The sequence below is a fragment of the Hyla sarda genome, chromosome 7 (assembly GCF_029499605.1).
Source record: "Hyla sarda isolate aHylSar1 chromosome 7, aHylSar1.hap1, whole genome shotgun sequence".
NCBI classification, from domain to species: Eukaryota; Metazoa; Chordata; class Amphibia; order Anura; family Hylidae; genus Hyla; species Hyla sarda.
This window is the reverse complement of record NC_079195.1, coordinates 183,095,057-183,111,647: the sequence shown is the minus strand read 5'-3', so window position 1 is coordinate 183,111,647 and position 16,591 is coordinate 183,095,057. Positions and strand designations below refer to the sequence as shown.

The 16,591-nt window shown below is 44.9% G+C and overlaps 1 protein-coding gene across 4 annotated transcripts in view; it reads left to right on the top strand.

Moving 5' to 3' along the window:
• Positions 1 to 15,400, top strand: part of LOC130282853 (gastrula zinc finger protein XlCGF57.1-like) — a 68,271-nt gene extending 52,871 nt beyond the window's left edge. For 2 of the 4 annotated variants that reach the window (XM_056531711.1, XM_056531712.1), the window contains exons 3-5: positions 4,258 to 4,440; positions 7,964 to 8,084; positions 12,930 to 15,400. In XM_056531711.1, the coding sequence (XP_056387686.1) occupies positions 4,258 to 4,440; positions 7,964 to 8,084; positions 12,930 to 14,443 (1,818 nt within the window). In that variant the 3' untranslated portion in view covers positions 14,444 to 15,400. Of the gene's footprint in view, positions 1 to 756; positions 1,094 to 4,257; positions 4,441 to 7,006; positions 7,093 to 7,963; positions 8,085 to 12,929 lie in introns of those variants that run through there. The other 2 variants (XM_056531714.1, XM_056531715.1) reach the window with 2 other exon arrangements.
• The last annotated feature ends 1,191 nt before the right edge of the window (positions 15,401 to 16,591 follow it).

The following is a 16,591-nucleotide window of genomic DNA, read 5'->3' as shown; positions in this document are numbered from 1 at the left end:
GAGCAGGAGCAAGGGTAGGTTTTCTATGCAGAGGTGGTTCACAGTCAGGTGGAGCGGACAGGGTGGCAAGCTCCTTCACAGCCTTAGTCAACAGTTCAATGTCTTGCCTAACACTGTGTAAATCCGAGATGGTGGTGAGTGGCAAAGCAGGTGACACTGGGGTGGGGGTTGGTGATGGTGGTGGTAAAGGTCTAGCTACCACCCCTAGTGGTTCTTGGACAGGTGGACAAGCTCCCTCTAACTCAGTCCTGGACTCAATCATTTGGATAGCCAGTCTCTTGAAAGCGGGGAATGACATGTTGGGGTTTTAGACTGCTAACATTCTCAGCTGGGCTTTGTCCAACTTGCCATGCTTGGAAGTTATACCGTCTAGTTTTTGGACAGTCTCTAGGGAATTCTGTAGAGCTACGGCATATGCTCTCAAGGTCTCACCTGGCTTTTGTCGCCTTCCATACAGCCGGAGACGTACCTCTGATGGAGAATGTGACTAAAATACCTGGTACAGTCCTTCAAAGATCTGCTCTACAGTTGCCTTCTCGGAGGCTGGCCAGGTGCGGACTTCCTCTAACGCTGGTCCTTGTAGTTGTCCTGTGAGCAATTGCACCTGTTGATTAGGAGGGAAAGAGTAAAAGACAAACAAACTCTGGATCCTTTCCTTGAAATGCCTCAGGGTGAAGGGGTCTCCACTGTAGGGAGGACAGGGTTCCCATGAATACCGGTGCAGACATTGGAACATCAGGGTTGTTAATTTGGACTGCAGGCAAAACTGGCAACATTCCGGCCTGCTGGGACAGGTGATGATCCCGCTTCTGGAGATGGAGGGGCACCGTCGCCCGGTTTATCTCTAGAGCTGGGTTCTAACATCTGGTTGGATTTTGAGTGCGCTGTTGCTTTAAGCAGAATAAGGTGCTGTCCCCTTTAAGAAAATGGCTGAAGTACTGCAGCAGCTTGGACTTGGCTAGTGGGGTACTGTAATGGATGCTCCCCTCTATTTTGCAGGCACCCGGTAGTAATTTGTCTTGGGACCGGACTTACGGACACCAGTGGGTTAATTCTGAACGCTACCAGCACCGGAGACTTGCTGCTGACAATCGTAAGTGTTGGCAGAGCCTGCGCTACAGAGGATGGAGCCTGCGCTACAGTGGGCTGCGTCCAGGGGACTTCCTATTTTGGTCCGGTCGGCAAAGTCTTACCCTGTGCAACACAGGGTGTCTCTTTGGTTCCTCCTCGCTGTGCTGAAGAGGCGTCATCGCTGGGGACTGATGGGGCAGAGCTGCAAACGCTCGCACGCACGGGAAACACCGGATCAAATTAACCCTTTCATGTACTGAACCTTTATACTCCACCGTGGCAAACAGTCTTTTCTTCACCTCCCCCACTATTTCACAAGCGCCACGAGTAAAACACTTTTCATAGACAAAGTCCCGTACACTTTCTGGCGCAAATTTTATTCGCATCAGCATGCAATTTTCTTGTAGACAATATTGGACACAGTTCAGACTAGGGGGGAGGACTTGTGGCATAAGACACACACCCGTATCCTGTTTGTGACGACAAAAGTTGTGGTAATGGTGGGATGTGTGGTGCAGTGCAGATGTTGTTACGCTAGGGGCAGATGGTATTAAGCACTTGTGTTGTTGACGCCAGGGCGTGCTTTAGCCCTAACCACCCGAAGGTATACCACTGGATCCTGGGCTAAGCACAGGGCAATGAAGACACCGACGCCAAGTTACGGACAACGGTAGCTTTACTGAGGGTAGACAGATAGTACTACAGTCTATGCAGTACAGCTAGGGCCCAAGGAGGTGACCAGTGACACAGAGACCTCATAGGTTTGCTGGGACTCGTAGTAGACAGGAGAATTTAGTGGAGGCCACGCTGGATAGATAGAAGACTTGACTTGACTGACAGGACTGTGACTTTAGCTTACTTTTCACTTGACTTGTGGCTGCATGACTTGACTTGTAACTGCAGGACTTTACTTAAGGCCTCCAATGTTCTGGACACACACGCTAAGATGACTTGACTGCACTGGACCTCAGGAACAAGAAAGAGTAGCTAGCTCCACCCAGGGTCTATATGGGGGAGACTAGCAGGGAGCCCATAGGTCACCTTTGGGGTCAGCTGGTCACTAGTACCTCCTGGGTAACAATCACATGGTACATTTATTAAAGAACACATAATATAATACACAACATATTTACATGTGGGAAACAACTGCAGGGGCCCTGGGGACACTGATGGACACTGCCTGACAGGGCAGGAAAGGTACGGGGAAACACCATCCCTTACTGGGCCACCACATATGTGTTCAGGTGGCCGTTTTGAACATGGGGGCTCTGGGCAATTGCCCAGGTTGCCCCCCCCCCCCTCTAACGATGGCCCTGCTCCTATTACGTAGGTGACTCCAGTAGGTTGACCCAACCCAGATAGCTGCCTTCCTAGAAAGCTGTCCCCTTTTAGGTAGAGACCCTCTGGAGATAGTTACACCTGAAGAAGACTTCCTGGAGATGGTTGCCCCTAGATAGCTGTCCCCATGTAGGCAGAGCCCCCTAGATAGTTGCCCTCCTAGAGCCCCCCTTCTCACCCAAATGAGGAGAGTGGCCTCTCCTGACTGCTGAATAACGCGTCCGGCGGTCGCAATAGAGGCTGACAGGGCAAGAAGCCAATGGCTTTTTCGTTCTGTGATAGCAGGACAGAGGCAGTCAAAAGCTGGACAATGCAGTAGTCCCAAAATCAGGACTGTCCCGCCGAAATCGGGACAGTTGGGGGGCATGTTGTTCCAAGCACGTTTTCCAGTTTTAGAACACATATTTTGCAGCTACTGATATGTTGATCCTGTCAAAGAGCTGTCAAAGAGCTAAGCCTTTTTCTGGCCATACCCCCTCTTTCGATCAGCCTTTGCTCTCTATATATTGCTACCGTTCATGAGATCGAGAAGCATGTAACCATACGCACAGTATGACTCATACTCCTGCTTGTGCACAGTGTAATTATGAAGGAGGCTATTAACATAAGATCCCCACATAAAAGTAGGATATGTAGCCCTTTTTACCCTATCACCAGGATTGATGTTTCTGTGCTCACCCTGTCTCCAACATCCCCTATATAATCTCCCCAAGCATGGCCACATTTAGCAGTTCAGACTCCCCCCTCTCCAGGAATGTCTGCAATGGTAATGTTGCGCTCTCCCAGGGAAAAGAAAGTACTATGTGTACCTTTATGTGGTGAGGGTGTGATGAGGGCAGATGAAATTACCCTAGGGGCAGATGGTATTAACCACTTGTGTTTCTGACGCCAGGACGTGGTTCATCCTCTAAACCACCCGAAAGAATACAGCTGGATCTTGGGCTAGGCAGGGGGGAAATAATGACTCTGATGCAAAGTTACGAAACAACTGCAGCTTTACTTAGGCAGACAGATGTAACAGTCTATACCACTTGGCTAGGCCCAAGTAGGTGACCAGTGACTGCAGAGACCACAGGGCTTGCTGAGACTTATAGTGGACTTGGTCAATTTGATGGGGCCACACTGAGACAGCTTGAGACAGACTTGGCTTGGACTGACGACTGAGACTGACTATGACAGACTTCACCCCGTTTGTAGCTTACCAGACTTTGACTTGACCTGTGGGGCAATGGCCTTGAGAAAAGATGTGGCTGCTTGACTGACTGACTTTAGGCCTCCTCTGGATTCCAGACACACACCTAGGACTTGACCTTTCTGCAATTCAGCAAAGACTTAGAGAGTGAGCTAGCTCCACCCAGGGCATATATGGGGGAGACTAGGAGGGGTCCCATAGGTCACCCTCAGGTCACATGGTCACTGACACCTCCCTGGATTACAATCACATGACATCAGGTTAATCACATTTCAACTATTCTTAAAGCTATAACACATTACAGGTATATTTCCTGGAGATAAAACACATACAAATGCATATGCAAGGGGAACAGATGCAGGAGGGGCCCAGGAGACCCTGTAGGGAGGCTGCCTGACAGGGCAGCAAGGGTACAGGGGTGCAACTCCTGTACTGGGCTATCACACCTTACATATACCATCCTTTAGCCTGAACCCCCTGGCATTGTGTAATAGCAATAGACTTCTGGCTGAATGATAAAAGAAAGTATTAAATAAAGTGCTGCATTTGAGCCGAAAGGGTCCGCTCTAGTTGCTGCATTAAATGATCTGGCTCACTAACAAGAGCTGGTCAAACCAAAAAGTTTCCAGTGTGATTGGTATTTTTCAATCTTGCAGGATTACATGATGGTGAAGAAGTTTAGAGACCATGTGACACCAAGCAGTGACCCTCAACTATCAGAAGGGTTGTACAGGAACCAAATCCCCATCATGAAACTGTCGCCTCTGTCGTTGGTGCATGAGAAAAAGAATAAGATCCTAGACCTCACTAACAAGATCATTCATCTTCTGACTGGAGAGGTGAGCACTGTTGACAATGCTGGGACATTTTATAGTAACACAGTTGTCGTGTTGCAGTGAATTCATCACAATGTATGATCCAGTAAGTGGAATGAAAATCAGTACAGTACATCTCTAACACATATTATATTTCTCTGTTTTACTTGTCATGTGTATACACTGTAAAAATAAATGTGTGTGGTAGCCCTTGGGGGGTGTTGGTAGTGGGGGTATTGTTTCAGTAGATGAGGGGTTAATGTTAACCCTATAGTTCGTGACGCCAGGCTGAGGGCTAGTATGCTGAGGTAATCCTCCGGCCTATCGCCGCCCTTCCCAGAAACGACAGGTGCATGTAATGAAATGACTGAAGGTCCACAATGTACTTGAACTTGGGAAACTTTACTTAAGTGCTTGCTGTACATCCAATGAACAATGACAGTCTCAGGAATACAGTCTTTATATAGCTCAATGACTGACAATTGTTGCGGACCTTGAAATAAATTAAAGTCTCTGGATTTAGGGTAATTATTGCAGATCCGTCCGGATTTAGGGGATAGATAAGGTCCGGTGATCTTGCAGAGTGCGTGGTGATTGATACACTCAGAATTTAGAAGTTATCGGCCGTCGTTGCAAGGTTCAGGCCTAGACTCACTGATCTCAGCAGCGCAGATGCTTCTTGCTTGCTTGCACAGGAACAAGAGAACGAGAACATGGCCACCGCTCCCTTATATGGGCAGGGGGCGGGGCTAATCTGATTGGTCCGAACATCTGTCCCTCACTGTTACAATGAGTGATGGAATGACTACGTCACAAGGATCTCCAAAGGTCCTCAAGCAGAAATACCATAGAGTTCACTTAACCACATGACCCGCAGGTCCTGCTACGCTATAGACAGGTAATTAACTATTTATAGTGCATTTACATAATATTTGCATGCTTCCCAAGTAAGCTATTGGAGCAATAACTATCTGGATGAGAAGTGACTAGGGGTGAACTAGACAATGGGGACCCCGATGTCCTAGGGACTCTGGCTAAGGGGACCCACCCACGCAGGTACCGGATAGGATACGGTATCGGGACACCACATGTGCAATGATGTAAGAGAGACAGGTCACATGATCCTTCCAACATGTGTTTCTAATAAAAGCCACTAGAAGGTTGTGTGAAAAGAGTTCCCAAATGAAAACCTCTCACTCCAAAGAGTTAGTGTGTTCGCGGCCGCCAGGCGTGACGTCACGCCCGGCCGCTTCGTGACGTCTCGCCCGCCCCCTCGTGACGTCACGCCCCCTTCCCATAGACTTTCGTTGAGAGGGCGGGCGAGACGTCATGAGGGGGTGGGCGAGACGTCACGAAGGGGCGGGCGAGACGTCATGAAGGGGCCGGGCGTGACGTCACGCCCGGCGGAACACGGAAGCTCGCACACAGCGTTCGGAGTAATGAACTTCTGGACGCTGTGAGCGGAGCTCCGAACTGCAGAGCAGCGCACAACCCCTTTAACACCAAAAGAACCCCTATGCAATAATGAGGTCCTATGCTAAGGAATAGCTAATTCAAAAAAGGAAAAGTGTATGTAGACCAAAGTATCAAAAACTCATTAAGCTTTATTAGTACAAAATGCACAAAGATTAGACAAACACTTAAAAGCACATAAAATTAGAGATACAACTCCAAATCCACAAGGGCAGGAAGGCTTCTTCCGGGGCGTGTCATCACACGCCCCGGAAGAAGCCTATCTTGGTGAAACGTTGGGCCACAGCGGTCTGGTCTTACACTCTCTCACCCTTCCCACTAGGTAATTTACTGTTTATACTTTATTTACGTCCTGTTGGGTTCTCAGTTTCAGCCTGCATACCTAATCTTTACGGGTGAAATCCACTAGTCTCTATGCACCTTATCATGGGGACATTTCTCGGGATATAACCTCTTCCTGGCTTACTGATTTATTTACTCTGGGCATTTTGTTGTATTTCCCCATTGCCCACTTATCTCTGTACCTGCGGCAATGTACACATGAATCTGATGTACCCTAACCAGATCCCCCCCCCCCCCCGTTTCTGCCCTTGTATCTCTAATTTTATGTGCTTTTAAGTGTTTGTCTTATCTTTGTGCATTTTGTACTAATAAAGCTTAATGAGTTTTTGATACTTTGGTCTACATACGCTTTTCCTTTTTTGAATTATCTGAAGCAAGCTTGCTGAGAAGAAACTTAGAGTACCTGTCACCAAATAAAACTTTTAATACAGCGTTCCTTGTGTAATTAGCACACGCTTTCCCATTCACTTTCTTTTAAAATTATCAACATAAATATGTTTAAAATGTAATAGAAAAAAGGGCCACTAGGTGGCGCTGTTCTGGTCCTTGCCACAATTAATACAGTGAGTTTGGTCTCCTCCCGGCCTGGCAGGAGATCAAACTCAGGATGTGCTTCTCTGCACAGAGCTTGATTGACAGCTGCACAGAGCCTCATTGAAAGCTGCAAAGAGCCTCACTGAGACTTGCATAGAGCCTCACTGAAAGATGCACAGAGCTTGAGGTCTTCTATTCATCACAGGGCTGCAACGATGTGAGGACGGAAGTGATCCCCAAGCAGGCTTCAGTGATGTCATGCCTACTGGGAAACTCCCACTTTCTCCTGCTGGGAGATTGCACTGGGAGATCTGAGCAAGAATAAAGGTATGATACAGTGCTTTTTAAAGCTCTGAATTTTTTTTTAAGGGTGGGGGGGGGGGGGTATTAGGAGTAGTTAGGGAACATAGCCTGAGTTAGTTTAGAAAAGTTTATTTGGTGTCAGGTACTTTTTAACTAGTCCTGGCTCTGCCAGTAAAACAATCCAAGCTAAGCTATCAATCTACGCTGAAGGGACATTATCTAGTATGTATATATTTATATATAATCTGCTTCAGAGAGTAAGAGAATAGTCTTAAAGGGAAACTACCGTGGAAAACTTTTTTTTTTTTTTAAATCATCTGGTGCCAGAAAGTTAAACAGATTTGTAAATTACTTCGATTTAAAAATCTTAATCCTTCCAGTACTTTTTAGGGGCTATATACCACAGAGGAAATTCTTTTCTTTTTAGATTTCTCTGATGTCATGACCACAATGCTCTCTACTGACCTCTGCTGTCCATTTTAAGAACAGGAGAAAATCCTCATAGCAAATATATGCTGCTCCAGACAGTACCTTAATTAGACAGCAGAGGTCAGCAGAGAGCACTGTGGTCATGACATCAGAGAAATCTAAAAAGATAAGATTTCCTCTGTAGTATATAGCCCCAGTACTGGAAGGATTAAGATTTTTAAATAGAAGTAATTTACAAATCTGTTTAACTTTCTGGCACCAGTTGATTTAAAAAAAATAAATAAAATGTTTTCCACGGTAGTACCCCTTTAAGACAGAAGGGAGAAAAAAGGAACGAGTTTTCTCCTTTAACTACTGGACACCTAGTTGGTCTCTGGTCAGATCAAGTGCTATGTGACTTCCACGCCATTAACCTTTCCACCCTAAACCCTGCTATTGATGACTTTATCATTTGTGTGTGTACCAGGTTCCTGTAAGATATGAGGACATCATTGTCTGTTTCTCCATGGAGGAGTGGGAGTATGTAGAAGGACACAAAGATCTCTACAATGATGTTATAAAGGATGACCAGCCATCCTCTATAGAAGGTAATATTATCCAATATTGGTTTTCTTGCCCACAAGGAAGTACTGTATGTACAAAGTCATAATAATATTATCTATCCCTGAGTATGAAAGATATAATATAGAAAGTATGGTGCAAAAGTAAAATCCGGTAGTTAAAGAAACATCAGTAGTAACTGGCTAGTGACCAAAAAACAAAGCAAAACTGGCTTAAAAAAATCACAGCACAACTTTCATTTTCAAGAGCCACATTGGAAATGTGCTTACATTGGGAGCCATAAGATGGTGACATCAAAGCAAGAAAAAGTTTTTTGCACGTTGGAATTTGCAAGAACAGGGTCTGTTGTGACAGTACAGCTTTCAGAATAAATTTGGTAAATGTGCTCCGCATAATAGCTGCATTTCACATTAGGTGAAGCAATTTGTAACCACTGGGTGTTTGTTATGGGAAAAGTCAGGGCTGCCCAAAGACTTCAGAAGAGACAGTGAATAGGATTTAAGCCTTAGCGTAGTCTTAGAAAGTTGACCAGGCTGATTGGATGGAACTACAGGTGCCACAAATCATGGTATGGCTCTTTTTTACGAAAATGCAGTGTTGTAACCCATCTTCTTCAGATACTGAAACCAGATGACAAACCAAAACACTGTGACTATTGGATTGACTTGCAGGGGCTGATTTGGAGGAGGAATAAGCTGATTGGCTGGTGTTAAGTGTAAGGCAACCTTTTACCTCAGCAGAAAGGTCAATCGCCACAATGTTAGTTGGATCGACTGTGCTGAAAACAATGATTCACCAATGCTGGCTCCAATATTACCAGATCTAACACCTGCAACTTCTTCCTGGAGGGGCTACATCAAGGACTCTTCTGCCCCTCTCCCCCTTTCCCTAGCCACAGAATCTAAACAACCCATCACTGAAGGGGAGTCCATATCTTGGATATATTCCATCCATATCCTGGATATATTCCATCCATATCCTGGATATATTCGAAATAGAAATAAATTAGTAACACTCACCATAGACTTTGCGGCACCACTTGCACACGTCTTAGTGTTATATCGGGCCTCTTACTTGAAGGGACCCGATAAAGCACTAAGAAGAGTAAAATTATTGTTGCCTCCTATTCAGCTTAACACCACTTCAAATGATTGTCTTCCCCATCATATCATCTATGTGAGTATATAACTTAAAGGGGTACTCAGGTGGAAAACTATTTTTAACCCCTTAAGGACGCAGGACGTAAATGTACGTCCTGGTGCGGTGGTACTTAACGCACCAGGACGCACATTTACGTCCTGTGCATAACCGCGGGCATCGGAGCGATGCCCGTGTCATGCGCGGCTGATCCCGGCTGCTGATCGCAGCCAGGGACCCGCCGGCAGTGGCCGACGCCCGCGATCTCGCGGGCGTCCGCAATTAACCCCTCATGTGCCGGGATCAATACAGATGTGCGCGATGTTAATGAATGATCGGATCGCCCGCAGCGCTGCTGCGGGGATCCGATCATTCAGAACGCAACACGGAGGTCCCCTCATCTTCCTCCGTCCGGCTGAGATCGAGCAGACCAGAGCAAAAGATCGCCGATAACACTGATCTGTTCTATGTCCTATACATAGAACAGATCAGTATTAGCAATCATGGTATTGCTATGAATAGTCCCCTATGGGGACTATTCAAGTGTAAAAAAAATTTTTAAAAAATGTAAAAGTAAAAAAAAAGTGAAAATCCCCTCCCCCAATAAAAAAGTAAAACGTCCGTTTTTTCCTATTTTACCCCCAAAAAGCATAAAAAATTAATTTTATAGACATATTTGGTATCGTCGCGTGCGTAAATGTCCGAACTATTAAAATAAAATGTTAATGATTCCGTACGGTGAACGGCATGAACGGAAAAAAAAAGTTCAAAATTGCTACTTTTTTAATACATTTTATTTTAAAAAATTTATAAAAAATTTATTAAAAGTTTTTTATATTCAAATGTGGTATCAAAAAAAAGTACAGATCATGGCGCAAAAAATGAGCCCCCATACCGCCGCTTATACGGAAAAATAAAAAAGTTAGAGGTCATCAAAATAAAGGGATTATAAATGTACTAATTTGGTTAAAAAGTTTGTGATTTTTTTCAAGCGCAACAATAATAGAAAAGTATGTAATAACGGGTATCATTTTAATCATATTGACCCTCAGAATAAAGAACACACATCATTTTTACCATGAATTGTACGGCGTGAAAACGAAACCTTCCAAAATTAGCAAAATTGCGTTTTTCGTTTTAATTTCCCCACAAAAATAGTGTTTTTTTGGTTGCGCCATACATTTTATGATATAATGAGTTATGTCATTACAAAGGACAACTGGTCGCGCAAAAAACAAGCCCTCATACTAGTCTGTGGATGAAAATATAAAAAAGTTATGATTTTTAGAAGGCGAGGAGGAAAAAATGAAAACGTAAAAATTAAATTGTCTGAGTCCTTAAGGCGTTAAAAAATCAACTGGTGCCAGAAAGTTAAACAGATTTGTAAATTGGTATACAAAAAAAAGAAGGTTGTAGCAGCACTCTTGGTCAAAAAAATGGAGCCTCTTAACACATTTTTTGATCAAAATGTGTCCCCCCATCCACCACGCGGAGGTGGCTCATTTCGGATGGGACCCTAACACACATTCTGAGCCTAACACTCATAACACTCACCTCTGCTGGGCATATAGCCTCTGACTGGGTGACATGCTGGATCCATTATCAATTTAAAATACCTCTGCCCAGCAGAGGTGAGTGTCATGAGTGATAGGCTCAGAATGTGTGTTAGGGTCCCATCTGAAATGAGGCCACCTCCGCGTGGTGGATGGGGGGACACGTTTTGATCAAAAATTGCACTAAGAGTGCTGCTGCAACCTTTTTTTGTATACTCTGTATTTGCCACAGCAGCGTGCACCCGTGTATTAGGTAGTTGTGCTGGCCATTTATTTTTTTTGTGCAACTTAGGGGGAATGGCATCCTCTGTAGCCGTGCACCCCTCCCCTTTTTCACAGGAGGTATTTTAAATTGATAATGGATCCAGCATGTCACCCAGTGAGAGGCTATATGCTTAGCAGAGGTGAGTGTTAGGCTCAGAATGTGTGTTAGGGTTCCCATTCGAAATGAGGCCACCTCCGCGTGGTGGATGGAGGGACGAGTTTTTATCAAAAAGTGCACTAAGAGCCTCAATTTTTTTTACCAAGATTGCTGCAACCTTCTTTTTTTGTATACTCTGTATTTGCCACAGCAACGTGCACCCGTGTATTAGGTAGTTGTGCTGGCTATTCTTCTTTTTGTTAGATTTGTAAATTACTCCTATTTAGAAATCTTAACCCTTCCAGTACTTATCAGTGTTATGGTCATGGCAGGTGGTGGATCCTCTGGGCCTGTGTGGATGATGATGTGAGCCGTGCCAGGGAGCGGAGTCTAAGGTGCCGCTGGTTTTCAATAGAGCCTGCTGCAAAGCAGGATGGTCTTGCTGCGGCAGGCGGCACCCAGGTCGCTACCCCTGGCACCACTCGTCCACACAGGTAACTGGGAGGTGGCGTGACACAGAAGGAGATTGGTAGGATGTGGCAAGATGGCAGGTCAGGGCAGGAACACAGGTGCAGGGTAGGAAGGTAGCAAGGAACAGGTACACAGTAACAGAGACACAGAACTTTCACTATAGCAATAGACTAACAAAGATCCGGCAGGGAACCAAGGGAGGAGCTGATATTTAAGGACCAGGGTGCAGGTGTAGACACTTAACTAAATGAGCACTGGCCCTTTAAGAGTGAGAGCTCCGGCGCGTGCGCGCGGAGCCTGGGCGGCGGGGGCATGCGCACCGGGGCTGCGAGGACAGGGAGGTGAGGGACAGGCTAGGATTCACATGCGGGCGAATCCCGCGAAGCGAATCCCAGCCTCGCCGGCAGGGGGACATGACAGAACGCTCACGGCCAGCATATCTGGCCAGAGCGCGGATGTTACAATCGGCTTCTGTATGCTCCACAGGAAGTTCTTTTCTTTTTAAATTTATTTTCTGTCTGACCACAGTGCTCTCTGCTGACACCTCTGTCCATGTCAGGAACTCTCCAGAGCAGGAGAGGTTTGCTATGGGGATTTGCTCCTGCTCTTGACAGTTCCTGAGACAGAGAGAGGTGTCAGCAGAGAGCACTGTGGTCAGACAGAAAAGAAATTCAAAAAGAAAAGAACTTCCTCTCTAGTATACAGCAGCTGATAACTACTGGAACTACTGGATTTTTACATAGAAATCATTTACAAATCTGTAAAATTTTCTGACACCAGTTGATTAAAAAAAAAATTGTTTTCCTCTGGAGTAGCACGGTCTATGGTGAATACTGCCTATTTCTATTTGGAATATGTTTTGCCTATGATATGAAGCAGAGCACTAGCTGATGTGTTATATATCAGCACTGTATGTTTTTTTAATGTTTTGTGTGGAACTGGACTTACACCTAGACATGTGCCCTGTCACCAGTGGAAATTACTTGGAACCTTTGTAGTGTATAGTTAAAATTTGGATATATGATGTGTCTTTTCATGTTAATAAATTTGTGTTATGTTCTTTCAGGCTATAATTTTGCACTATCCATTTTGAATCACCTTGTAATATACAGAGAATGGGGAGATTTATCAAAACCCGTGTAGAGGAAAAGTGGTGCAGTTGCCTATAGCAACCAATCAGATTGCTTCTTAAAAATTTTTTACAGGCCTTTTAGAAATCAAAGAAGTGATCTGATTGGTTGCAATAGGCAACAGTACCACTCCTCATCTACATAGGTTTTAATAAATTCCCCCCTATGTTCTTTCAGACTTCTTGGAAGGCTAACATTTTACTTTACTTCTTTTCACAGAGAAATCTCATTATGCATTTCTAAGAGAGATTTATAACTACAATAAATTCTCAACCATCCATACTGGTGAACCAAAAAAGCCTATACAAAAGTCAACCAAAGTCATTGCTCCAAAATCAAAGGAGCAACATTGGAAACGATGGCTAGCAGACAAATACTCTGGGAATAAAGATGTGCAGGAAAATATGAAATCTTCCTTTGTTAAGGAAGAGTCAAGAACCGTGTGTAAAGAAGAACTCCAGATTGATGCAACAGAACATACACCAATAGATCAGACTTCCGTAAAGTGTGAGGAGTCCCCAACCTCACAAGAAGAAAGTCATTTCACAGACTCCAATGAAAGTTCGGAGACTAATTCTGAGACTGAGGTTGAAGATGACATGGATGCCACAAACCAGACTGAAATTCATCCCAACATCAGTTGTGACCAATGTAGTAAAAGGTTTAAGCGTAAATCTGCTTTCATAGCCCACTACAAGACCCACTCTGTGCCCAGCAGCTACACCTGCAATGACTGTGGCAAATGTTTTACAAAAAAGTGGCGCTATGATGTCCATCAAAGAAGCCACACAGGAGAAAAATCATTCCCCTGTTCTGAATGCGAGAAGTCTTTCACCTGCAAATCTTATCTGGCCAGGCATCAGAGGATTCACACAGGAAAGAGACCCTATGAGTGTGAAGAATGTGGAAGGCGTTTTTTTGGTAGCTCACACCTGGCACGACATATAAGACTGCACACCGGGGAGAAACCATTTTCTTGCAAGGAGTGTGGCAAGTGTTTCACCGATAAAGCCAGCTCTTTGAAACATCAGCTGGTGCACACAGGAGAGAAACCATTTTCTTGTTCTGAATGTGGAAAATGTTTTGCCAGCAAAGGGAGCATTGTGGTGCACCTTCGTACTCACACAGGAGAAAGACCCTTTAAGTGCTTGGAGTGTGGTCTATGTTTCTCTGACAAATCGCGACTTTGCAAACATCAGAATACTCATCTAGGGGTTAAACCATTCTCCTGTTCCGAATGTGGCAGAAGTTTTGCACGGAATGCGCACCTCATTAGGCATCAACGCACTCACACAGGGGAGCAACCATACTCCTGTAGTGAATGTGATAGACGTTTTACAAATAAAGTCAATCTTGTCAGTCACATGAGGTCCCACACAGGAGAGAGGCCATTTTCTTGTTCAGAATGTGGCAAGAGTTTTGTGTTTAATGCCCAGCTCACTGTTCACCAAAGAACCCACACAGGTGAAAAGCCTTTTGCTTGCACATACTGTGAGACAAAATTTTCCAGTAAACCAAATCTTGGTAAGCATATTAGGATTCATACGGGGGAAAAGCCTTTCCCTTGCACACAATGTGACAGGAGTTTCAGACGCAAGTCCCACCTAGCCATGCATGTCAGGACTCACAGCAAAGCTTTAGCTTATTCTTGTGATGAGTGCGGAAAAAGCTTTAAATTTAAGGGGTTTCTGGACAGACATACCAAAATTCATGAAACACAGAAATTTTTGTGAAAACCTTTCCATAGAGTAACCCAACAAGAGTTATGTTGAAAGAAGAATTTTGAAGAGAAGATGTTATCGCTTTCTTGCTGCTTGAACCATATATCATCAGGGCTGTCCCTGGCGGCTTCCCCCTGCCCCACCAGCCTTGATTGATTGATAGATATTTTCCTGTTTGGGTATAAGGAGAGATCTATCGATCAAGGCCAACAGGACATGGAGAAACCATTGGGCACCACTCCGATGACTTGAAAGTTATAACTGGTTGTATGGGGAAAGACTTAGCGTTTATGTTAGACTGCACTGTAATCTCACACCCTCACAGTCATAGGTATAAAAGGGTATTCTATTTGGTGGACATCCTCACCATTGACCACAGTAGTTCCTATATGTCATGGGTAGGCACAGAGAATGCTAAAATCATTCTACGGTATGAGGACTTGCCAATCGTGTCTTGACAACTCTATGATCACCATAAGTATGTCCAGGTGGAAGGTGGATAATGTGGTTCACTGTATTGGCACTTAATCTTTCACATTTTAGTGGTGTTAGGCTTTAAGTTATTAATGCAAACTATATGCCCCTATTCTGCAGATAGGGGAGGGGGCACAATTTGCACTTAAAAAAAAAAAAGAGGTGGGACAAGGTCAGGTTATTATGTATATACATAGTCATATATATTGCGACCCTAATTTGGTGGCAGTACTTGTTGCATCACTCACTTAAATTTTGAGGCACAATTTTCAACCCTGTTTGCATCCACTGTGCCAATTACTTCAAGGCATAGTTTTCTAGCCACTTGCCACCTGATCTTGGGTGTAGGTTCTCTAAACCTACACTAGATACTGATGTAAGAACAGGATGCATTGTGTCTGTTCCTAATGTTATGTTGCCCTCACGGTGAAGGCAGCATAACCTGACAGCTCAATAACACAATCTCTCTTAACGGGAACCTATGTTCAGTTATGTTAGGCTAGGTTCACACTACAGTTTGTAACTACGGTTCCCGTATACGGCTGGGAGGAGGGGGCGGGGCTTAATCGCGGCACCCGCACTCAGCCGTATTCGGGAACCGTATTTAATGCATGTCTATGAGCCGACCGGAGTGAACCAGGTCGATCGCGTTTTTGCCTATGGTCGGGAAACCGCATACGGCCGAAAAAGCAGCCGACCGGAGGCTGCAGTTCACTCCGGTCGGCTCATAGACATGCATTAAATACGGTTCCCAAATAAGGCTGAGTGCGGACGCCGCGATTAAGCCCCGCCCCCCTTCCTCCCAGCCGTATACGGGAACCGTAGTTACAAATCGTAGTGTGAACCCAGCCTTACCCCGGGAAATAGATTTTTTTTTTTGCATGTGTGAAACTTTTGTTGTGAATCTTTATCAGCGAATAAAGTCACCCTGCCTCAAGCCGTTTTCTCGTATTGGTTTTGTTAATCATTTCTGATTTTCTTGTCTCTGATGTAAAGATCACAAGGGCTTTACCTACCTGCAGACAATTAGACAACAGTCTCCTAACATTTCTCAGTACTTCTGCTCATCTCAAATCTGTTATATGTAAGGAAAGATTCAAAAGTGGTATATTTCTCCATCACAGATGTGTTTAGATTTCACCCTTTGCAATGCAATGGGTGAAGATTGCGGGAACATCTACATGAAACCCATACAGACTTTGTGGCAAATTTTCTGTGGGAACTGCCACGTCTGAATCTACCCTTACAAAGAAATGCCAAAGATGTTACCGTGTTTCTCCGAAAATAGGACCGGGTCTTATATAAATTTTAGCCCCAAAAAACACACTAGGGCTAATTTTCAGGGTAGGGCTTATTTATTTATGGTAAGGTATGCACATTGAACAACATGGCGGTTCCACGGTATTTACCCCCCACCCCCATTATCATCATGTGATATGCGCGAGCTGCGCATATCACATGATGATAATGGGGGGGGGGTGTAAATGCCCCCCAACGTCCCTAACCCCCCCCCCCCCCCCACCCCCGCCGGTTTATCAGCCCAGCGCTGCACCCCACAATCCCCACATCGGGATACTGATCATTTGTCACCCGCGAGCGCAGCTTCTCTCCCCCCCGCCAAATAATTATCAGCCGCTGCGCCGTATCTATTCCTGTGCCCGGGCTGCAAATATTAAAAAGCAATCT